General features: G+C 42.8%; 1 protein-coding gene and 1 pseudogene across 1 annotated transcript; both read left to right on the top strand.

Moving 5' to 3' along the window:
• LOC116048142 overlaps positions 1 to 25556 on the top strand; it is a 568688-nt pseudogene that overhangs the window by 218689 nt on the left and 324443 nt on the right.
• On the top strand, positions 71 to 20531 carry LOC116049164 (myosin heavy chain, fast skeletal muscle-like). The gene is made up of 40 exons (XM_031298594.2): positions 71 to 243; positions 1128 to 1349; positions 1426 to 1569; positions 1665 to 1821; positions 1907 to 1934; positions 2022 to 2118; positions 2217 to 2309; positions 2401 to 2464; positions 2546 to 2644; positions 2733 to 2836; positions 2933 to 3071; positions 3820 to 3938; positions 5272 to 5421; positions 5524 to 5694; positions 7110 to 7413; positions 7547 to 7611; positions 7727 to 7814; positions 8575 to 8692; positions 8775 to 8898; positions 9952 to 10088; positions 10174 to 10429; positions 10513 to 10755; positions 12187 to 12363; positions 12441 to 12586; positions 12680 to 12770; positions 13574 to 13963; positions 14051 to 14177; positions 14272 to 14390; positions 14477 to 14673; positions 14953 to 15136; positions 16933 to 17098; positions 17238 to 17362; positions 17467 to 17775; positions 17871 to 18074; positions 18689 to 18814; positions 18903 to 19073; positions 19155 to 19259; positions 19963 to 20058; positions 20181 to 20312; positions 20424 to 20531. Exons 2-40 carry the CDS (start codon positions 1143 to 1145, stop codon positions 20442 to 20444), a joined length of 5793 nt encoding a protein of 1930 aa, XP_031154454.1. The 5' UTR covers positions 71 to 243; positions 1128 to 1142; the 3' UTR covers positions 20445 to 20531.

The raw sequence follows: 25556 nt of genomic DNA, 5'->3' as shown, positions 1-25556 counted from the left end.
TTTGCTCACTACATTTAACTTTCAGGGTGTCATCAAAAAATGCTTTAATATAAAAGCTCCTGGTGGATACAGCGTGCGACAGAGAAGACCTGGGAGCTCCTGCTTGTGGCTGCGGCTATGTTCTCGTCAGCTTGAGATCTTTTGAACCATTTATTGAGTGCATCTTGATTTGACATCTACTCTAAAAAACAAGAACCGGACCTTTTGAGAAGGATTGGTGATTACTGTTGACAGAGAGGTCAGGTAAGGACAACTTTTTTATAAGCATTTATTACATGTGCAAAATGTCTCATTTATTGAATGTCTGCAGTAATTCATCCATAAATTTGGACAAAACCAAACAATAGGTTAGTATTTCTTCACAGTAATAACCTAGTGTGAAAAGGATTGAGTCACTTTGGGAGTCAAAGCCCACCTGTAACGAAACAAAGACATGGTTTCAGTGTGGATAAGTTTCCTATACATCAAAATGTTAAGTGCTGCTTAAGATAGATATATAGATATTTAGTGTCATTGCATATTTTTACACAACTGAACTTGGTTGGAGCACTCAGGTTTGCAGCTTAGGAATCCATGATAAAATATAAAATATTCACACTTACACACCTCCCTCATGCCCATGACCTCATACACATCATTTATTTATTTATTTATTAATTTATTTGACAGGGACAGTGTACATTAATTAGCATTTCTGCAAATGCACCAGAATTAGCCAAAAGGCTATTTTTCATCCGTTGTCCCTGGACAGATCTTAAAATTGTCTACCTAAAATAACACAATAAAAAGATTACAGTGAACAATGCAAATATAAAAAGCAGTAAAATAGATATATCTCCTCATATCATGTTGATAAATACAAGTTTACCAACATACAGACATTATGTTAATAAAAAATTAAAAAAAATTAAAATTATACACATTAACACCACAGAGACACAAGTGGTAACAGGTTGGGTTGAGTGAAGATACATATTCTTATTAGTGCTGACATGTTACCCGTACTATAAATAAATACTCTAGAAAAAAACACGTTACCCATGATATAAATGAGCAGTGAACACAAAAGTTTAATTACATGGACTTAAAAACTCGAAGATGGCACTTACTTTGTAATTATCTAACAGAAATCAGCCGCCACAATGAGTACGGACGCGGAGATGGCCACTTATGGCAAAGCTGCCATTTACCTTCGTAAGCCAGAAAGGGAGAGAATTGAGGCTCAAACTGCACCATTTGATGCCAAGAGTGCCTGCTACGTGGCCGATGTCAAGGAGCTGTACTTGAAGGGGAAAATCGTCAAGAAAGATGGTGACAAAGTCACGGTCGAAACCCTGGAACCTAAGGAGGTTAGTATCATGAAGTCAGAGTCAACTGGGAGAATCAATATGATCAGTTCTCATTGTGACAAATGTCCTATTCCAGGAGAGGGTAGTGAAAGAAGCTGACGTCTATCCAATGAACCCTCCCAAGTATGACAAGATTGAGGACATGGCCATGATGACCCATCTCAATGAAGCCTCTGTGCTGTATAACCTCAAAGAGCGTTACGCAGCATGGATGATCTATGTAAGACAATCTGCCTAATGAGATAAGAGAACTATTGCAAATTGCAATACTTGTAGAAAACATAGAGTTAACTGTTGAATCTGCTTGACTTTCAGACCTACTCTGGGTTGTTCTGTGCCACTGTGAACCCCTACAAGTGGCTCCCAGTGTACGATTCTGAATGTGTCAGTGCCTATAGAGGCAAGAAGCGTATGGAGGCTCCACCCCACATCTTCTCTGTCTCTGACAACGCCTTTCAGTTCATGCAAACTGGTAAGTCACTACCGGAACAATTTATCAGTATATGAGGTTTCTGTTGCAGTAAATCATAGTTAATTATTTGTTTTTGCTTCAACAGATAGGGAGAACCAGTCTGTCTTGATCACGTGAGTTTGTTACATTTACATTTGTAGACATGGTTCAACAAAGTTACATATCTTGATCAAACCGTACACATCTGTGTCTATACCTAGTGGAGAATCTGGTGCTGGAAAGACTGTTAACACCAAGCGTGTCATCCAGTACTTTGCGACAATCGCAGTTGGTGGACCGAAGAAGGACGACTCAAAGGTATGTTACTGTATGATTAAAATTCTGGGTTCTTTCTCTAATGAATATTTTTCCAAATGAAGTCATTTCTTGACAGTAATTCTAAACCTGGATTATAGGGGTCACTGGAGGATCAGATTATTGCAGCCAATCCCCTGCTGGAGGCCTATGGTAACGCCAAAACTATTAGGAATGACAACTCTTCCCGTTTTGTAAGTATGGAACGATTTCTACACACGAGAGAGGTCTTGTTACAGATTGCCAATGTGGAGGGACAATACAAAAATCCTTTGATCCAAACAGGGTAAATTCATCAGAATCCATTTCGGCGCAACTGGCAAACTGGCAAGTGCTGATATTGAGACATGTAAGTAATAATACTCATAGTACATACAAACCAGTGGAATTGAGAATTGGCCAGGCTGTGATTTATGAACAATATTTGTAGATCTGCTGGAGAAGTCAAGAGTGACATACCAGCTTTCTGATGAAAGAGGCTACCACATCTTCTTCCAGATGATGACCGGCCACATACCTGAGCTGATTGGTAAGCAGATTGGTGTTGCACATTGTTTAACCTCTTTTCATACGGAAAACAAATGTTCTGACATTTTCACTCTTATTTTGATCTCCAGATTTGGCACTCATCAGCACCAACCCCTACGACTTCCCCATGTGTAGCATGGGTCAGATCACTGTGGCCAGCATTGATGACAAAGTTGAGCTGGAAGCCACTGATGTGAGTGATCTTCACATCACACACATTTTTTATGCATTAAATGCAATAGTATTTCCTAAAGTGAATATGTTTTGTGTCAACCTCTTTTGAACTCAGAATGCTATTGATATCCTGGGCTTCACTCATGAAGAGAAAATGGCCATCTACAAGATGACTGGTGCTGTGCTCCACCATGGTAACATGAAGTTCAAGCAGAAGCAGCGTGAGGAGCAGGCTGAGCCTGATGGCACAGAGGGTGAGTGTTTAATGTCAACTCAGAGCGAATAGGCTCGTTGGAGATGAGCTGCGCCTCGCCTGTAAAGTGGACGAGAGCAGGCGACAACACTGTAGTCTGATTCCGATTTAATAAAATGTTATCAGACCCATACAGCTTGTACACAGTCTCCAGTTGTTATAATTATGACAGAGTAGCTGTCAGAATCCTCTACATGCGATCTGTTGCTGATTTTAATTACCAACAGACTGTAGATGATCTGTAATCTGATCAGATTTAGTCTCTCTGACTTCTAAACGTAACTACCAGCCACACAACATGTGTTCTGTTCAGAATAAGCCTTTAAATCAGACACATAGCAGTTAAAATCCCTCCAGTTCAAATCAATAAAAAGTTGATATAAAACGTCATCATGTTGAGTTGATTCTGAACCAATCAGCTGTTAGATCAGCTGAGAGGCCGGCGTTTCCCAGCATGCCCCTGGGTCCGCAGTCGGTGAAAAGCAACTGCGCTGCCTGGGTCTCAAACCTGTGGCCACCTTGATCTCGTGAGGTCATCGTTGCCCACGTGTGATTGACGTCAGAGCAAGTCGGGATCAAGTCGGACACAAATCTACCCAGCATGCATTGGGGGCGATCGCCGGTGATCGATTCTGCGCAGACCTGGCTCATCTCCAACGAGCCTACTAGCTTGAGAACAACAGTAATGAGGTTCTTAATCACACTGGTGTGGGTTTACATCATGATGGACATCTCTGAACTATTTTCAGAGGCTGACAAGGTTGCTTACTTGCTGGGTCTGAACTCTGCTGACATGCTCAAGGCTCTGTGCTTTCCCAGAGTGAAGGTCGGAAATGAGTACGTCACCAAGGGACAGACTGTACCTCAGGTAAATATGAATTATCAATATCCTACAATTTAAAGAGAAAACAGATTAGTGATGTCAGTTTTACTAAATTAATGTAGTAAAGAGTTTATTGGAAATTAGAATACAAAGGCAGTGTTCAATATATTGCTACTTTAAGGCCTCCTGCACACTGCCACGCAGTCAGTGTGTAGCCGGCCTTAGAGTTTTACACAATGAATGCTAAATACATAATGTAGAATAAGTCTAAGACCATCTTAGATGTCATTTTTTATTATTAGATCTTTTGTATTATTTACCTCACTAGTGAGGTGCCCATTCAGGCGGATTGCGTGGCCTGTGGTATTGGTGCTTGTAGCTTTCTCGAGAATCCCTCATACAGTCAACTTAATGCTCACACTGCGCTTCCTTGGGTCCCGAGCGATTCACCTGCCATGACATAGTTGCGTCACATACCCAATCCACGGCTCCTCATGGTCAGACACACTTTTGAAATATACTGGTTGAGGGGGGAAAATATCACGAGAAAACTTTACCATTGCCTGTGGGCCCAAGGTGAAAGGGCCACAAACAGCTATAGATTTATTATGATGTTCAAATATGAATAATATAGTATATGTTACAATCCTAAATCATTGTACCAATAAACACCTTACAAAGCACTTCAAATGGGCAACTCAACTGCAGTTCTGACTTACTGTGTCCTACTTCAGAGGACAATGTACTACTACACTTCCCTGATAGAGAAATGTTACTGGTTACATTGCAGATTAAGATTTTTCCTCACAAAATTATTCATCATTACACTATGCTAGTGATAGACCGATTTTATCGGCCGATATATCGGGCCGATATTTGCGTTTTTACGTGTATCGGCATCGGCCGGTACGCGGCTGCTGCGTTGGCCGATATTTTTTTCCTGGCATTATTTACAGACAGGCGTCTGGCAGGTTTCCAGCACCATGGCAGGCTTAAATTACAAATCAAGCACTTTATTTCAATGGCTACTTTTCAGGTTTATTGTTTTCTTAAATTATTTAAATGTGTTAACAAAAGACATTATATCTGTCTTATGTCATGGCACAGTTAACCATATGCAGCGCACCCATCCATATGGTAAAATCATTCCACTCGGCAAAACAAATCTTGTTAGCGTCATGTACACTATCTTATTGAGTTTTCTCTTACTCCAGTCCGTTTCCATGTGTGTAACATCTTTCGTGTCACCACATTCAACCGGAAAACCGGACGGAATGACTGAAATTCCTGCCTTTATTAAGGAGATTAGAAGAAATACCAGAAATCAATACTAATGATTTTTACAAAAAGGTCAAATCACATCCTGGTTTTTATTCAGGTGATGAACTCAGTGACAGCCCTGGCCAAGGCTATCTATGAGAGGATGTTCTTGTGGATGGTCGTTCGTATTAACGAGATGTTGGACACTAAACAATCACGACAGTTCTACATCGGTGTCCTGGACATTGCTGGTTTTGAAATCTTTGACGTAAGCTTCATTTCCAACAATTCAGAAGCTGATACTTTTCATGATATGATATCATTCTTATTGCCCTGCGAGAGATTATACTGGTTAATTGTCCCCTCACAGTTCAACACCTTGGAACAGCTGTGCATCAACTTCACCAATGAGAAACTGCAACAGTTTTTCAACCACACCATGTTTGTCCTGGAGCAAGAGGAGTACAAGAAGGAGGGTATTATCTGGGAGTTCATTGACTTTGGCATGGACTTGGCTGCCTGCATTGAGCTCATTGAAAAGGTAATCATTTGGTGATTATATATAAATGTTCTTAATTTGAATAAATTTATCACTTGAAGAGGTGCTATGCAGTTTTGGCCTTTTCTTCTCTGTTTTCTCTCTTATTGCTCGCAGATTTCTCCGTAGAGCCCCCCCTACAGGTTTCTCTATAGAGCCCCCCCTACAGGTTTCTCTATAGAGCCCCCCCCTACAGGTTTCTCTATAGAGCCCCCCTACAGGTTTCTCTATAGAGCCCCCCCCTACAGGTTTCTCTATAGAGCCCCCATACAGGTTTCTCCATAGAGCCCCCCCTACAGGTTTCTCTATAGAGCCCCCCCCTACAGGTTTCTCTATAGAGCCCCCCTACAGGTTTCTCCATAGAGCCCCCCCCCTACAGGTTTCTCCATAGAGCCCCCCCTACAGGTTTCTCTATAGAGCCCCCCCCTACAGGTTTCTCCATAGAGCCCCCCCCCTACAGGTTTCTCTATAGAGCCCCCCCTACAGGTTTCTCCATAGAGCTCCCCCTACAGGTTTCTCTATAGAGCCCCCCCCCTACAGGTTTCTCCATAGAGCCCCCCCTACAGGTTTCTCTATAGAGCCCCCCCCCTACAGGTTTCTCCATAGAGCCCCCCCTACAGGTTTCTCCGTAGAGCCCCCCCTACAGGTTTCTCTATAGAGCCCCCCCCCTACAGGTTTCTCCATAGAGCCCCCCCCTACAGGTTTCTCCATAGAGCCCTCATACAGGTTTCTCCATAGAGCCCCCCCTACAGGTTTCTCTATAGAGCCCCCCCTACAGGTTTCTCCATAGAGCCCCCCCTACAGGTTTCTCTATAGAGCTCCCCCTACAGGTTTCTCCATAGAGCCCCCCCCCTACAGGTTTCTCTATAGAGCCCCCCCTACAGGTTTCTCTATAGAGCCCCCATACAGGTTTCTCCGTAGAGCCCCCCCTACAGGTTTCTCTATAGAGCCCCCCCCTACAGGTTTCTCCGTAGAGCCCCCCCTACAGGTTTCTCCATAGAGCCCCCCCTACAGGTTTCTCCATAGAGCCCCCCCTACAGCTCCTATGTTTCCTCGTGTCTGACTCCTCTCTCGGTCAGTCTGCCGTTTCCTCTTTCTCTGTTCCTACGACAATGCTTTCCTAGCTTTCTGCTTCTTTTTAGCCGGCTCAGCCATGACGATAGTGTGAAAAACTCCATCGCTACCTTGTTAGCCGGTTCCTGAATGGCCGTATGTGTGCAGTGCCGTGAAGCAATTCGTTACATGGCGAAACCTGATATCACGCCATACTTCCTGACGCTGAGGCCGGCAGCTCGCCAGCTAAAAGTTACAAGGGTGGTTTTTCACTATGGGGGAGAAGCTGTTCAGTTAAGGTAAATTAAGCTTAAAAAAGCTGCATAGTTCCCCTTTAATGACATACTTCTTCCCACTTTTTTCAGCCCATGGGCATCTTCTCCATCCTTGAAGAGGAGTGCATGTTCCCCAAGGCCTCAGACACATCCTTCAAGAACAAGCTGTATGACCAGCATCTTGGAAAAACCAAAGCATTTGAGAAGCCTAAGCCCCCCAAGAAAGGCAAGATTGAGGCCCACTTCTCCCTGGTGCACTACGCTGGTACCGTGGACTACAATATTGCTGGCTGGCTGGAGAAGAACAAGGATCCACTGAATGACTCCGTCTGTCAGCTGTACCAGAAATCCCCAGTGAAACTGCTGGCTCTCTGCTTCCCTCCTGTCGTTGAGGGTATGATAGTAACTACAGCAAACTAAAACATGTTTTCAGGCTTTACTGTATATGTTTAAGTAACTGTAGCAAGTGTTAATGTACATTTTATTTGTCATCCTAACGAAACATGTCTAATTAAAAATATCAACAGATGCTACCAAGAAGGGAGGCAAGAAGAAGGGTGGTTCCATGCAGACTGTGTCTTCACAGTTTAGGGTAATGTTGCAAATGTATCTTATATATGTATGTATGTATGTATATATATATCTCAGTTTATGTTCAAACTCACAATTGATTACATGTCATAAGACTCACCATTTTGAATCTACAGGAGAACTTGGGGAAGCTGATGACTAACTTGAGGAGCACCCATCCTCACTTTGTGCGCTGCCTGATTCCCAATGAGTCAAAGACTCCAGGTACATAGAGAACATCATCTCAAGAGATTATTTGAGGAGTGGTTTTGTTTTGTTAATATGGTTTCTTTAATTTTGTGCTGCTTTAACCAAAGCTGCTTACACACCGACCAGACAGCCGGCCGTCGGCAGTAAAGCCAGTGGGACTGATCAGTCTCCTGGAGTTGGTCCAAAAAGTTCCTCAGAACACACCGAAGAGACCAGACGTAATACGTCTCCATGACAGCAGGCGGCGCTAATCTGGATTGTTGCCCAAAAAAATTAAACCGGCAGCTGATTGGACGAACGTGTCACATGGGTCTGGTTCCTCCAGAAATTCCCAGCCAGACTGTCATGGCGTCTCGTTCAGAATACGATCTCATATTGGACTAAAATAGTTCACCGAAACGTGTTTCTGAAAACATTTGAAGAGAGAAATAGGCCGTGCAGTTGCTGAATCTGTCTTCATTTCAGATCAACAAAGGTCAGTTTAGAAGATTTTTGTCAGATTTTGAGAGACTCTAGTCACGCTCATCCCGCTCCCTGTTTCTGGGTTAGCTCTCCACCAATCAGATGGGTCATTTGAGTCTGACTGCCGGCAGTGCCCGCCCCCGCCAATTATACATGTCAAATCAGCCAAAATGAAGGCCGACGGCCCCTCGGACGGACGACGGCACGGAACACACCGAACAGACTCGAGTCACAGATCTCGCCAGACGGTCCAACGGCCGATTATCGGCTCTATGTGTCCGGGCCTTAAGACTTAAGAAATGTATTTTTACAGGTCTGATGGAGAACTTCCTGGTCATCCACCAGCTCAGGTGTAACGGTGTGCTGGAGGGTATCAGAATCTGCAGAAAAGGTTTCCCCAGCCGAATCCTCTATGCTGACTTCAAGCAGAGGTATCAATGGATATTTTAACAGAATTTGATAAAGATTATTAAAAGAAAATGCTCACACTGATCGTTAACTCTCATAAAAAAGGTACAAGGTGCTGAATGCCAGTGTCATCCCCGAGGGCCAGTTCATTGACAACAAGAAGGCTTCAGAGAAGCTGCTTGGGTCAATTGATATTCCACATGACGAGTACAAATTCGGACACACAAAGGTAAACACCTTGCTCTCTCTTACTGTCCAGTAATGACCAAAGAGGTTAGGTTGTTCAGTCCAGTGTGTTTGATTGTTTTTCTATTAATTATATAAAGCAAAATATCTCTAAACTACTTACGTGATTGTAGAGTTTGATGCCAAGGAATAAGTGATTTATTGTTAGGAGAGAGGCAGAGCAGCCTGCATGTGGCCATTATCAATTCAATTCAATTTCAATTTTATTTATAGTATCAAACCATAACAAGACTTTTCTCAAGATACTTTACAGACAGAGTAGGTCTAGACCACACTCTATAATTTACAAAGACCCAACAATTCTAGTAATTCCCCCAAGAGCATGCATTCAGTGTGACAGTGGTGAGGAAAAACTCCTTTTAGGGAGAAACCTGGGACAGACCCAGGCTCTTGGTAGGAGGTGTCTGACGGTGCTGGTTTGGGGTGTGATGAACAGTGGCAATACTAGTCACAATAAAGATAATGGAACTATGACTACAAATAGTAGTTGTAGTAGTTCATGTCATAGCAGGGCACCGCAGGGCGTTACAGGATGTAGCGTGGCACAGCAGAGCATAGGTGGAAGTAGAAGGACGCAGAAGGGCACCGCAGAGCGTAGCAGGGTGTAGCAGGGTGTAGCAGGGTGTAGCAGGGTGTAGCAGGGAGTGCAGCAGGACCACGGAGACTGCTGCAACCAAGATCTTGGTGCCACCCTAATCCAAGGAAATATGCTGGGCAAAAAAACAAAACACAAGGACTCCGGGGAGTAAACTCCCCAGAGCTAGGTTAGTAACAAGCATGTCTGGGACATGGATGCACACAGATGGAAAGAGAGAGGAGAGAGGAGCTCAGTGTGTCAAAGGAAGGAAGGAAGTCCCCCGGCAGTCTAAAACTATAACACCATAACTAATATAACATAATATCTAAACACCTTCACCTTAGAAGCCCTGGACCATGTGGGGTAGGTAAAAATGTTTTTTTGTTTTTGTTTTACAGGGTGTGAAGTATTCACTATCTGAGTTCATCCTGCGTTCATTTTTATTTTGTGTTTGATCAGGTGTTCTTCAAGGCCGGTCTGCTGGGTGTCCTTGAGGAGATGAGAGATGAAAAACTGTCGTCTCTGGTCACCATGACTCAGGCTTTGGCCCGTGGTTATGTCATGAGAAAGGAGTTTGTGAAGATGACGGAGAGGAGGCATGTTAAAAAACAGCTCATTCTGAATCGTGGTATTAAAAAATCACTAACAGTATTGTTTACAACAGCTACTTCTTGTCCGCAGGGAAGCCATATATTCCATCCAGTACAATATCCGCTCATTCATGAATGTCAAACACTGGCCATGGATGAAGGTGTACTACAAGATCAAACCTATGCTGAAGAGTGCTGAAACTGAGAAGGAGCTGTCGAATATGAAGGAGAACTATGAAAAGATGAAAACTGACTTGGCTGCTGCCCTGGCCAAGAAGAAGGATCTGGAGCAGAAGATGGTGTCCCTTCTGCAGGAGAAGAATGATCTGCAGCTGCAAGTGTCAGCTGTAAGTACACATCGACAGACAATTGTGCTTTTTATGTTTTTCAAAGTTAATGTGCTAACATCTATCTTTATAAAATTAACTAGGAATCAGACAATCTGAATGATGCTGAAGAGAGATGTGAGGGACTTATCAAGAGTAAGATTCAGATGGAGGCCAAACTCAAAGAGACAACTGAGAGACTGGAGGATGAAGAGGAAATCAATGCTGAGCTCACAGCAAAGAAGAGAAAGCTGGAGGATGAATGCTCTGAGCTCAAGAAGGATATTGATGACCTGGAGCTTACCTTGGCCAAAGTGGAAAAGGAGAAACATGCCACAGAGAACAAGGTTTGTGTATAATAGTTTTCCTGCTAAATACATTCTGGAGGGGAGACCCGCAGCTTCAGAATTTTACTTTTTCGTTAAGTCCCAATTTCCCGACTCTGCAGAGCTGAGGTTGAGGGTGAGGGACTGGAACAGTGAAGGCATGTCAATCAATCGCAAAGTCTTGACAACCAAACAACAGCACAAGTACAGCATTTTCACCTCATGCAGAGTGATAAACGGCTTAGAAAATACTGTTACGGTGACTGAATTTTTTTAAAAGTACTGTTTCTCTGACCCCCGATGAGAAAAGAAGTGTGTGCACCCTGCAGTCCATCTGCCACACCCCTGCTGCAGGAGATATATTCACACAACAGGCTGTATTCACTTACTGTTTCAAACTTTTCCAGGTTATGTTAAAAATGTGATGTGATATGGACACTGCTAAATGCGTTATTTATCTGGAATTGTTCATTAGCTGTGGTTGATATATGTCAAGCTGAATGGACTCACAGTAGTAAACCCATTTTATTCTCACCCAAAGACTGAACCAGAACTCGTTCGTAGAGAGAAAGGACACTACATAATGTAATGTAATGGAAAGGCATTTGACCCTTTGCTATTTTTCATTGCTGTTACAGGCTGCTAGCGTAGATACTAGTGCAAACCCCCACTAATTATCAACCCTAACGTTAACCCTTCCCCCACCTGCCCATTAAAAAAGAATCCAGAGGAAAATGTGTAATAATCTGTCCAGCATATCAAGTAAGATTAAAACTGTACGTACACACTGCGGCCGACTTGAGCTGCAAAACAAGCTCTGGCCGCCCGGTCAAGGACGCTTGTCAAAAAGTACGGGGAAGCTTTTGAGGCTTTGGCCGCTCTGACGTGGCAGCGTTCAACGTTCGATCATGTTCAACACACGATTGAAGAAAAAGCACAAGCAGCCACTGCACGGCCAATACATTGACACTATAAAATCTTTTATAAATTACATATTTAATGATAGAATTTGTATTGTTTGTTGTATTGTTTGTATACTGGTCCCTATACGCAAACAACGTCATATCATACATGATAGGGGAACCCAACAACGGCCATTATGAGCTTTTCCTCCATTTTCTCGGAACTAATGTTTGGTAGGAACAAAAGTTTACACCGTATGTTTCTCTGGGATCAGCCAGCGCAAAGGACGTCTATATTCTGATTGGTTGCTGGCGTTTGCCGCTGAACCGTGTCATAGCTCATTACCATAAAGTTGACCTACTCAACTTTCTGATTGACGCTCTGGTCGCTCAAAACGCTCAAAACGGCCAAAATGCGACGGCGACAGATTTTCCGCTCCTTGCATTGAAAATGAATGACTTCCGGTAACTTTAGAAGCTCAAGTCAGCGGCGGTGTGGACGTACGGTAATGATGACAGTTTAAAGACGAGATTTTTCTTGCACATTTAGGTGAAGAACCTGACTGAGGAGATGGCCTCTCAGGATGAGAGCATTGCTAAGCTGACCAAGGAAAAGAAAGCCCTTCAGGAGGCTCATCAGCAGACTCTTGATGACCTGCAGGCAGAGGAAGACAAAGTCAACACTCTGACCAAGGCCAAGACCAAGCTTGAGCAGCAAGTGGATGATGTAAGTTTACAAAGTCTCTTGGATTGGCAAAGCAGGATTCTTGAATTTGATGATTAAAAATGAATCGTATTTTTCAGCTCGAGGGTTCTCTGGAGCAAGAGAAGAAGCTCCGTATGGACCTTGAGAGATCCAAGAGAAAGCTCGAGGGTGATCTGAAACTGGCCCAGGAATCCATCATGGATCTTGAGAATGAGAAGCAGCAGTCTGATGAGAAAATTAAAAAGTAACAGTTTTTGAATTTGCACACAAGAATCATTCTTATAAAATGTGCGTTCAACTGCATGAACTCTATGTACTTCATCTAAACTTCTCACAGGAAGGACTTTGAAATCAGTCAGCTCCTTAGCAAAGTTGAAGATGAGCAGTCACTTGGTGCTCAGCTTCAAAAGAAGATCAAGGAGCTCCAGGTGACATATGGTTTTAAAGGTCCCATGACATGGTGCTCTTTGGATGCTATTATATAGACCTTAGTGGTCCCCTAATACTGTATCTGAAGTCTCTTTATATAGACCTTAGTGGTCCCCTAATACTGTATCTGAAGTCTCTTTATATAGACCTTAGTGGTCCTCTAATACTGTATCTGAAGTCTCTTTATATAGACCTTAGTGGTCCCCTAATACTGTATCTGAAGTCTCTTTCCCTAAATCCAGCCTTGGTGTAGAATTCCAGCCACTAGAGCCAGTCCCACAATGAGCTTTCCTTAGGATGTGCCATTTCTGTGTCTGTAGCTTTAAATGCTATTGAGGAGGAGAGAGGGGGGGCAAGGTGGAAGGGGGTTGGGGGGGCGGTGTGGCCTTGACCAACTGCCACTTTGCTTGTTTGAAAGCCATGATGTCTCTCTCTCTCTCATGGGTGGGCTAAATTCTCTGGGCGGTCAAAGCAGAGAAAGGGGAGGTAACCTTTCCCCTTATGACGTCATAAAGGGAAGATTCCAGATCGGCCCATCTGAGCTTTTCATTTCTTCTCAATTCTTTCTTTCATTTTCATCTCAAAGGCAGAGCAGGATACCCAGGGCTCGGTTTACACCTATCACCATTTCTAGCCACTGGGGGACCATAGGCAGGCTGGGGGGACTCATATTAATGTTAAAAAACCTCATAAAGTGACATTTTCATGCCATGGGACCTTTAAAGAAAACATTTCTGATATTTCCAATTTTGTGTATTAAAAGTGAAAGTCTACTGAAAGACCTCATATCTACACTGAACAGGCTCGTATCGAGGAACTGGAGGAGGAGATTGAGGCTGAGCGTGCTGCTCGTGCCAAGGTTGAGAAGCAGAGAGCTGACCTCTCCAGGGAACTTGAGGAGATCAGCGAGAGGCTGGAGGAGGCCGGTGGTGCCACTGCTACTCAGATTGAGATGAGCAAGAAGCGTGAAGCCGAGTTCCAGAAGCTCCGTCGTGATCTTGAGGAGTCCACTCTGCAGCATGAAGCCACTGCTGCTGCTCTTCGCAAGAAGCAGGCTGACAGCGTCGCTGAGCTGGGAGAGCAGATCGACAACCTCCAGCGTGTGAAGCAGAAGCTTGAGAAGGAAAAGAGTGAATACAAGATGGAGATTGATGACCTCTCCAGCAACATGGAGAATGTTGCTAAAGCAAAGGTACACAATGCATTGCATGCTATTTTATTACCCAAATCAGTATAGTAAAACATCTGATCACTGATCTCATCTGTATTTACTCATTAGGGAAATCTTGAAAAGATGTGCCGTACTCTAGAGGACCAACTCAGCGAACTGAAGACCAAGAATGATGAAAATGTCCGTCAAATCAATGACACCAGTGCACAGAGAGCACGTCTCCTGACAGAAAATGGTACCTACAGTACAAGCTGTCAGTGAATGATCTGTTGTGTATGTTATTGAGAAACGTGACACAAACTAATGCATCGTGGCGTCTTTCACACAAGGTGAGTTCAGCCGTCAAGTTGAAGAGAAAGAAGCTCTTGTCTCCCAGCTGACCAGAGGCAAACAGGCATTCACACAACAGATTGAGGAGCTGAAAAGACATGTTGAAGAGGAGGTTAAGGTAAGAAACATTTAAGTAAGTGTGCATTGGTATTATTAGTTTGGGATTCAGGAATTTTGTAAATTCAATCATATGTCTTACACCAGGCCAAAAATGCTCTTGCCCATGGACTGCAATCAGCCCGCCATGACTGTGATCTGCTGAGGGAGCAGTTTGAGGAGGAGCAAGAGGCCAAGGCTGAGCTGCAGCGTGGGATGTCCAAGGCCAACAGTGAGGTGGCTCAGTGGAGAGCTAAGTATGAAACTGATGCTGTCCAGCGCACTGAGGAGCTTGAGGAAGCCAAGTGAGTAACATTCAAACAATTCAATGGCCAGCTCTGCCTTCATATGTTCATCTAGATCTTTAAAAACTAGCTATTAATAACAACACTAGGCTGATCATAAATTGCCCATCCCTCTTTCCAAAACCTGTTATTTTGAAATACTCGCTACTCTAAGAATATTAAGGCTTCAAACAAACAACAATGCAACAGTCAAATTACAAGAACTCAGGCTGCAGATTATTGTTACTAAGGCTTTAGGTCACTTCATAGTGGGAAACTGATCTTACCTTCTTTAAAAAGGAAAAAGCTGGCTCAGCGTCTTCAGGAGGCTGAGGAGCAGATTGAGGCAGTGAATTCCAAGTGTGCTTCTCTTGAGAAAACCAAACAGAGGCTCCAGAGTGAGGTGGAGGACCTCATGATTGATGTGGAGAGGGCCAATGGGCTGGCTGCCAACCTGGACAAGAAGCAGAGGAACTTTGACAAGGTAGCATTGTTAAAGTGCCCATATTATGAAAAAAATCACTTTTTCTGGGATTTGGGTGTTATTTTGTGTCTCTGGTGCTTCTGTAACCAGGTTCTAATCAACCTTCAACATTTACCTGCAAAAACAGCTCAAGGTCTAGGATCACTACTTCAATACTATTAGTACTATGTCCTGGTTCAAGGGATAAAGATAAGATAGATATCAAATGCGCTGACACTTAATACTAATTTGTCTTTGGCTGCAGATGATTATTGACTTCACACAGAGAATGAAAACACAAACACACAGTAACTCTTTTCAAGAAAATAGTATTATTGAAACTGTCCAACAATGCATATTATACTCCCATTTCCCACCCCAAAGTACATATGACAACAAAATATGTTCTGGCCAGAAACCACATTTTTAAGTTTTACTGCAGCAGTAGTCTCTTTAATTTAGTTGTGCACAACCCAGTACCTGTTTGAGCTCAGTCTAAAAAAAAAATGTATCCGACACGATCCTCTAAAGCCACAGGAGAGAAAGACCTTACTGGTGAGATAGTAGAAATGGAAATCCAAACTCAGGCCTGAAGTTCAGAGTCCAGCCCGCTGTCCACGCTCTCTCCTGTTACAGCTAGCAGAGTGGAAACATACCGCTCCTCTGTCACACCCGCGCTGTCGCTCTCACAGTCCACCACACAGTCCCACAGTACAGCTATGTCTATGTCAACAGATACAAGTTTTCAGACACCACCATCGAAAGAAAGAAAAATAAATCACTTTTCAGGATGTTATTTCCTTTTTCTTTCAGAACTAAATGTTCGCAGTTTCTTCCTCTGTAACAGGTTAAGGAAAAAAACTAAATAAACGACACCAGCGCTGCGCAGCTGCCACCTAGTGGGCATTACCGCAAAGTGTTTGCCACTGCTGAACAGTGTTGAGAATTAAAATGACTCAATTAAAACAAAGTGGCATAACCTCAGCTATTTGTGTCTGATTAATAAGTGAAAATAGGAAACTCATACTTTGTCTTATATCTGAAGGAATATTTAGCTTCAGTTCTAATTAGCTTGGATGAATGTACAAAATGTCCTATTATGATGACAAATATTGATCACGTAATCATATCATCCCTGCTTAAAATTTTAAACACAACCAGCCAATTTGGGGTGGGTTACACTTCCACACGCATAAAAACTTTGAAAAAAAAACATCCATGGTGTTTAGAGTGAGATACGGTTTCTGAATGTGTCCTGCCTTCAGTCTCCGGGTGAGCTGGTCAAAATCTGCACGGCTGTCTACGTCACTAGCCGAAACGAGGGGCCTAGGGGGCTAACCGTTAGCATGCTAGCTCGTTCTCAATGGCAAAACACTGCTACAACACACACTAGTTCACCATAATCTACAAAATAAATTGTATAGAACTACTTCCATGTCCCTGTTCTGCAGGTATTCCACACAAAGTTGGAAGTGTGCCCTCGTTTAGAAGAAGTCTCCCTGCTAATCCTGCCTTGTACTGACTGAAGTTGGAGAAACAGCTAGCTAGCTCATGTAGTCCTTACCTAGCTACTGAGCATGTGCGACTCCCAACAAAGATGTTACAGAAGTTGAGAGGTCTCACTCTGTAGCTAAAACAGAGACCTGAACACAGGGTGAAAAGAGGAGCTGCAGCAATGAGCAGTACAACAAAATATGGTGTTTTTTGAAAATTAAACCATGTAAACCTATTCTGGTACAACCTCGCCAAGCCTCACAAACAATGAAAGATATATTTATTTTTCCTCATATTGCTACATAACCAATCGTGTTATTCAGGTGTTGGCAGAGTGGAAACAGAAGTACGAGGAGGGTCAGGCAGAGCTCGAGGGAGCACAGAAGGAGACTCGTTCTCTCAGCACTGAGCTGTTCAAGATGAAGAACTCTTATGAGGAATCTCTGGATCAGCTGGAGACCATGAAGCGTGAAAACAAGAACCTTCAACGTGAGTTCGACGTTATGTAACAGTTACATTGTATTTAACTCATGTATTTCTTACATTGTATTCAACATGTGTTGGAATAAAGTGTTTATATTTTACATTGTAAGGCTTAACAATATAAAACACATGTATCTCTATGCAGAGGAGATCTCAGATCTGACTGAACAGATTGGTGAGACTGGCAAGAGCATCCATGAGTTGGAGAAGACCAAGAAGCAGGTGGAGACTGAAAAGTCTGAGATCCAGACGGCTCTTGAAGAGGCTGAGGTACATTTTCTTCTTGGGACATCTACTTAAAAAAAATCATGAACAAATATACTTTAAAAAGGTTTGAAGGCAGAGATTAATATGTAATTCTTTGATATCATCAGGGGACGCTGGAACACGAAGAGTCTAAGATCCTGCGTGTCCAGCTGGAGCTCAACCAGATTAAGGGTGAGGTGGACAGGAAGCTGGCAGAGAAAGATGAGGAGATGGAGCAGATCAAGAGGAACAGCCAGAGGGTGATTGACTCCATGCAGACCAATCTGGATTCTGAGGTCAGGAGCAGGAACGATGCCCTGAGAATCAAGAAGAAGATGGAGGGAGACCTGAATGAGATGGAGATTCAGCTGAGCCACGCCAATCGCCAGGCTGCTGAGTCCCAGAAGCAGCTGAGGAATGTGCAGGCGCAACTGAAGGTATTGTTAGACACAGAATTGTTTGCACAGACTATGATCAGTGCAGGTACATTTTGGCATTCATGTGAATATTGTCCTGATATGTCTTTCTCTAGGATGCACAACTGCACCTTGATGATGCTGTCAGAGCACAGGAGGAATTCAAGGAACAAGCTGCTATGGTGGATCGCAGAAATGGTCTGATGGTAGCTGAAATCGAGGAACTCAGAGCTGCTCTGGAACAGACCGAGAGAAGTCGCAAAATCGCTGAGCAGGAGCTGGTGGATGCCAGTGAGCGTGTTGGACTTCTGCATTCTCAGGTGAACAAGCCCTAGCCTCGTGAGACCGTCCTGATCTGGTGAGCTCCAGTTTTCCACTCGCAGATCAGTCTGGCATCTTGAGATAGAGAAAATTTGGAGCCGCTGCCAAACGACCGACCAATCAGCGTTGGTTTTGAGGCGGGTTTAGGTGTGACACAACGAGAAGCGATGTTCAGTCTAAACAACATGGCGGCTTCCACGGAGGAGATGAGCGTAGCTATCGCGCAAGTTTTATCCAAATTAGAAAGTATTCCTAAAAAACGGCACTGGAGGCTTTTCTCGGAGGAAAAGATGTTTTTGCTCTTCTCCTGACTGGTTTCGGCAAGAGTTTGATCTGATTGGTTGATTTGGCCCGTCTATCACCAACATAGGTGGTGATAGACAGATGGTTTATCCAATCAGCTAACCAGGATTTTCGCCCCTTCCCAAAAGTTCTCCAACAGAAAGTTCCCAGATGGATATGCCGAGCAAATGCGAAGCAATCCATCTGGAGGAGTCAGGTTAAACAAGCCCAATCATTTCTTCGATAATTCAAAAATCTAATGACATTTTAAGTAACGTGAAAATCAGACATGTGATGACTAATGTGCCTACATTTTGTTTTTGCCTTTAAGAACACAAGCCTTCTGAACTCCAAGAAGAAGCTTGAGTCTGACCTGGTCCAGGTCCAGAGTGAAGTGGATGACACTGTTCAGGAAGCAAGGAATGCAGAGGAGAAGGCCAAGAAGGCCATCACTGATGTAGGTTTGCATTTTAATTGTTCTTACTTTCACTCCAATGTGTATTTTCAAGATTATTCTAATCAACATTTGATGCTGTCTCTTGTAGGCTGCTATGATGGCTGAGGAGCTGAAGAAGGAGCAGGATACCAGCTCCCACCTGGAGAGGATGAAGAAGAACCTGGAGGTCACTGTTAAGGACCTGCAGCACCGCCTGGATGAGGCCGAGAACCTGGCCATGAAGGGTGGCAAGAAGCAGCTCCAGAAACTTGAGTCCAGGGTAAGAAAGAAAGAAAGAATTTGCAGAGCTGAACTTATTACAAAAAAAGATGTATTCTCATTGCTTTATTGTTCATTGAAGGTGCGTGAACTGGAGGCAGAGGTTGAGGCTGAGCAGAGACGCGGAGGAGATGCCATTAAGGGTGTCCGCAAATATGAGAGGAGGGTGAAAGAGCTCACCTATCAGGTACAGTCACTTTGATAGTTGTCATACAAATCAACTTAAAGGTCCCATGACATGGTGCTCTTTGGATGCTTTTATATAGACCTTAGTGGTCCCCTAATACTGTATCTGAAGTCTCTTTATATAGACCTTAGTGGTCCCCTAATACTGTATCTGAAGTCTCTTTATATAGACCTTAGTGGTCCCCTAATACTGTATCTGAAGTCTCTTTCCCTAAATTCAGCCTTGGTGTAGAATTCCAGCCACTAGAGCCAGTCCCACAATGAGCTTTCCTTAGGATGTACCATTTCTGTGTCTGTAGCTTTAAATGCTATTGAGGAGGAGAGGGTGGGGGGGGGGCAAGGTGTGGCCTTGACCAACTGCCACTTTGCTCGTTTGAAAGCCATGATGTCTTTCTCTCTCTCACGGGGGGCCAAATTCTCTGGGCGGTCAAAGCAGAGAAAGGGGAGGTAACCTTTCCCCTTATGACGTCATAAAGGGAAGATTCCTGATTGGCCCATCTGAGCTTTCATTTTCTCAAAGGCAGAGCAGGATACCCAGGGCTCGGTTTACACCTATCACCATTTCTAGCCACTGGGGGACCATAGGCAGGCTGGGGGAACTCATATTAATGTTAAAAAACTTCATGAAGTGACATTTTCATGCCATGGGACCTTTAACATATTTATTACAAAAACATTTATTTACTTTAAATAAACTTTAACAGACCGAGGAGGACAAGAAAAACGTTGCCAGGCTGCAGGATCTAGTTGACAAGTTGCAGCTCAAAGTCAAGGCCTACAAGAGGCAGGCCGAGGAGGCGGTAAGGGCAATATAGAGATTTACACAACACTGAAAGCTTGATATATGGCAGATATATTTCAATTGAAGATTACCTTTGGGCTTTTAGGAGATTCCAACATGTCAATATCTCTGTTTTTTCAGGAGGAGCAGGCCAACACTCATCTGTCCAAGTGCAGGAAGGTCCAGCATGAGCTGGAGGAGGCTGAGGAGCGCGCTGACATCGCAGAGTCCCAGGTCAACAAGTTGAGAGCAAAGAGCCGTGACTCTGGCAAGGTAAACATACCAATAAAGACGTACATTTAAATTTTAAATTTATTTTTAAAAAAGCGTTATGATTTGTTTGAAATAAAGTTGATTAAATGCTTTTTTTATTTGTGTTTTTAGGGTAAAGAGGTAGCTGAATAAAGAAAACTGCCTGATCAGCTGTTTCTAATCATATAATATGATGTGAGATGTGCTGTAAAAATAAATGGTTTCCTTGTCACAGTTAAATTGCTGCCTGCCTGCTTCTTTTCCTTTACATTGTTTCCCCCAAAATGATAAGTGTTAGACTGGGAAAGTGGCTTTCCAGTAAAAACAAATGTATTAATAAGTAGTAATATATGACCCAGCTGACCAAGCTTTATCAACAAAAGTCCACAAATTTGATTTAAATGGTTGGCTACATGGCCTTAATAACTGGAACTAATCAGATTTCCTCAACCAGGTAACAAATGCTTAAATCTACCTTCAAGTGACTTATTTGACCTTTTCTGATATCAAGTTTCTGGAGAGAAAAACATTGGATGAATGCATCGCTTAATGAGCATATCCACCCAAATAAAATACTTAAAAGTCATGGGGGACACAGGCCAGCATGATTGACAGGTTAGTCAAAGGTACACAAATCAGATGGTGGAGTCTTACCCTGAGACTGAGTCCACACTAACATTGCCATTTGTATTGGCTATAATATAATAGTGACATCTCAGGGTTTTTCATGGCTCAAATGGCGTCAAATACTTCATTTCCTGCATTATGATACACCTTTAGGCACCAATTTATGGTGAAAACACAAATCTTTGGTGGCAGGTAACAATTCAAATTAAAGCTGCAAGCAGCGTTGGACGGGCCCTCGCGCCTCCGCGCAGGTCGGGGCTACTGGCGGACGCCGCTCCTTGCGACCTTGGTTTTGCACGGCACTCACACTGCAAATCATCACCAATGAAAAGGGAACTCCCTGCTGAGTTCAATGATACCTCACACAAGACTTGACCTTAAATGGGTCACCAATTATGAAAGGGGTGTGAGTACAGCATAGGGGAGCGGGCCAAACCATCACCAATGAATAAGGAAGTCTCTGCTGAGTTCAATGATACCTCACACAATAGTCTACATCAAACAGGTCATAAATTATAAAAGGGGCGTGGCTACAGCATAGGTCAAACCATCACCAATCAAAAAGAAACAAATTTCTACAAATTGTTGCCTGTTTCTTAAGTAACTACTCACCCGTTCCAATCCAACCCCTCTGATACCATATTTCTCTAGTTTATGTAATAAAATGCCATGATTTATGGTGTCAAATGCTTTCTTTAGATCGATAAATATTCCCACTACATCAGGGGGGTCAAACTCATTTTCACTAGGGGCCACACTGGAAAAAGAGAATCACACCGAGGGCCAGACATGGAGACTTTATTCACGTGCTTTTGTTACTGCATGTCACATTTTGTTTTTACATTTTTTTTTAATTTTTGTTGTTTTGTTCCGATTTTTTTGTGGCTTTTTCTGACATTTTTGTACGTTTTTTGTCGCATTTCTGTTGACATGAAGCCCTACAAAAGTCATCAAATGAGTTCCTTAGCCAGAATTTAGCAAATCAACCAAAACAATGATATTTTTTTTAACAACAACCTGTTTCACAGCCTGAATATGAAAACTCTTCTTCTCCTTCTGGGGGAATTTCTGAGTCTCAGAGTCGGCTAATCTGCCAAATTCTGCTTTGAATGTCAGGTAACTGCAGTTTAAAAAACACTTTCCTGTGTTTTTGGTTTGACGCACAACTAGGCGGGCCAAAACTTATTGTGAACCCAAATTTATATACGGGCCGGATCTAAATCTGCAAGGGGCGGGATTTGGCCCGCGGGCCTTGAGTTTGACACACGTGCACTACATGTTCCTTTTTATGTAGGCAATTTGTGGTTTCCTCAATTAATTCCATTAGTGGCTAAGTTGTTGATCTGTCTGTCCAGAATCCGTAATGACTGTCAACCAGTAGCTTGTGTGTTTTGATAAAATTGTCAAGTCTTTTCAACTGGGGGAGTATAGAAACAGGCCTGTAATTTGTGAAAAGGTGTCTATCCCAAGTTTTATATACTGGTATTACTTTTTGCTATTTTCATTTTGTTTGGAAATTTACCTATGGTACTAATGCTCTGTAGTTCTCTAACTCTAACTGTATACATCCTGTCCTTTGTCTCCCTTTATTCCCTCAACAAGGTGATGGGAGATTGTCTTTGGAGGTGAGTTGGATTTAACTCATCCCTCCCCTCCTCTGTCAGAAAAGGCCACCAGAGGGCGCTGGAGACCCTGTACTACAATGCACTCATAGAGTACATACAATCCTTTTTATTCATTTTATTAATAGAGAATGTTTTGAAATGTGAATCAGTAGTTTATTAGAACATACAATGCCGGTTTAGATTTATGAATGTATATGATTGTATCAGTGGTTCAGGGCAGCCATTGGTTTTCCATTCACTTCTGAATGATATGAAAATATATTAGTAGACTCTGCATTATACATTTTTTAATTATGAATTGAATGGCACCCAAATGGCAGCCTACAACGGCAGAAAAATACATACAATCAAAGCACACAAGCGTGGTATGAAAAAAAAAGATTACCTGTGATTTAAGGTGTTTGTGATTTGTAATAAATGGGATGAAACAGTGGTTACCAATGTGGCGTGGTGGGAAGTAACTACATTTACTCAAATACCGTACTTTTTGCTACTTCATACTTCTACTCCACTACACCTTGGAAGCAAATATTGTACTTTTCTTCACTACATTTATTTGACCACATTATTTACTGGTTACTTTGCAGCTTATTATTAATACAAAATATAACTCAACTGGGCGCCTGGGTCGCTCATCTAGTTGAGCGGGAGCCCATATGCAGAGGCTCAGTCCTCAATGTAGCGGCTCAGGGTTCGAGTCTGACCTGGGGTCATTTGTTGCATGTCTTCCCCCTCTCTCTCCCTGCTTTCCTGTCTACAGCTGTCCTGTCTATTAAAGGATAAAATGCCCCCGAAAAAACTCAACTTATCAACTAAAATAAACTCAACTAATACATTATAATATATTAGTATTGATTAAGCTATCCAGCAGTTCATACATTAGATAAAATTAGCTCCACCTTTACCAGCTGCAGCATTAAACTGATGAACACATTAATGCATCAATAATTATAATCCAATGATTTAATGTACATACATGTAATTATGAAAAGGGCCATTCTGCACAGTGAGGACAGCAGCTTCAAAAAGTGCAGGCATATGATCCAAGAAAAAAGCGTCACAGACCACCAGGTTAAGAACAGGCAAACCATAAGATAAAACAAGATCAAGTGTGTGACCACGTTCATGTGTAGGCCCAAGTACAGACTGCACCAGATTCAAACAGTCAATGATGTTTAAAAAGTCTCGCGTCAAAGGCTTTTCAGGGCAACACACGTGAATATTACAATCTCCAACAATAAGGACCCGGTCATATTTGGGCATAATATCAGCCAAAAAAGTCTCTGTTGTATTTGGGAGGCCGGTAGACCACAGCACACAGCACCGTGTGAGAATGCCTCAGCTCAAACAAACTGAGTTCAAAGCTGGTGAAGAGGGATGACAACGATAACTGTTTACATTTAAAGTCACTCTTAAAAACAGTCGCAATTCCTCCTCCACGACCAGACATCCGAGGAGAGTTAAAAAAGCAGCACTCATCAGGTAAAAGTTCGGTGAAGACACTGGACTCACCAAAATTAACGCTTTACGCTTGGCCCTTAATCGCATCGCTAATGCTGACAGCCCTACTTAAAACATATCTCCTCAAGATGGCTTATGGACTGACTGACTTTTTTATATTTTTATTTTTATTTTTCATGAGACAACTTTTGTCATACTAGCTGTAACAGCTGCTGCGGCTGTCAGAGTATGTCGCAGTTTCATTAGTCACTAATGTCGTATGCACTTTTAACGAAATTATTCTCCCCTAAAGTTAAGTGGAGCATTTTCAATCCATATGTTCTGTGCTCTTCCTGCAAGAAATGGAGGACAAAGTAATCAGTCCAGAGAATGTGGAGGAGGCCAAACTGAAGGCCAGGTATCCTAACCTGGGAGCCAAGCCTGGAGGCTCAGACTTACTCAGGACAAGACTTCAGAAGAGGGTGTGTTTTCAATCCTAAACCTGTCTAGCTCCTCATTTCATAAATACCAGCCTTACAATGTTCTCACTTTATATCTTCTCGTTTGTCAAGCCAATGCATTTAGACTCTGGTGACTACAACATGGCCAAAGCAAAAATGAAGAATAAACAGTTGCCATCAGCCCCAACGGAGAAGACTGAGATCACTGGGGGGCACATCCCAACACTTCAGGACATGCCTCAAAGAAAGACTTCAATCGTGGCCAGCAAACTGGCTGGTTGATGGTTTTATGTTCATGAAGAATTCATTAAGGGAACACATTATTTACTAGTTGTCAGCTAGCTCAGAGGACTCTAAAGCACGACTCAGTGGCACCTCTGCCTGAGGTAATGAAGTTTATTGTACAATGTACAATCTCAGGCGAAGTTATCAAAAACAGGAGGAAAAAGACGTGGTCGTAAAATGAGCTATAGGTCTAGAAAACACTGGGATTTGGTCCCCCGTAGTACCGGCCTAATCTGGTTGGTACCCTAAAAAGTACCCAGTTTGGTACCCAACCCCACCCTAAACCCAACAAGGGTTGAAGGGGTTTCAGAGGTACTGCAGAGACTATGGGACGGTTTTATCTCCTGGTATCGTCTGGACAAAATCTGTGAGGAATTACAAATTGTGAAATCTTGAGGCCCCTCTTTGTTTTTGTATGTGTAAGGCTCAGATAATATAATAACATGTACATTATACATTATATTGAAACTTTTTTCAGAGCTCTGACAATGTAATTAATTATTTGTCTTTCTTCCAAAGTGTATTTTAATCATTAAAGTGCTCATATTATGCTCATTTTCGGGTTCATAATTGTATTTTGAGGTTGTCCTAGAATAGGTTTACATGGTTTAATTTAAAAACAACACCATCTTTTTGTTGTACTGCACATTGCTGCAGCTCCTCTTTTCACCCTTTGTTCAGGTCTCTGTTTTAGCTACAGAGTGAGACATCACACTTCTTTACCATCTTTGTTGGGAGTCGCACATGCTCCACGATTGAGCTAGCTAGCTGTTTCTCCAACTTTGGCCTGTACGAGGCAGGATTAGCAGGGAGACTTCTTTTAAACG

This window comes from Sander lucioperca, chromosome 4 (genome assembly GCF_008315115.2).
Source record: "Sander lucioperca isolate FBNREF2018 chromosome 4, SLUC_FBN_1.2, whole genome shotgun sequence".
NCBI lineage: Eukaryota > Metazoa > Chordata > Actinopteri > Perciformes > Percidae > Sander > Sander lucioperca.
The sequence above is the reverse complement of the archived record's forward strand: the minus strand, read 5'-3'. Positions and strand labels throughout refer to the sequence as shown.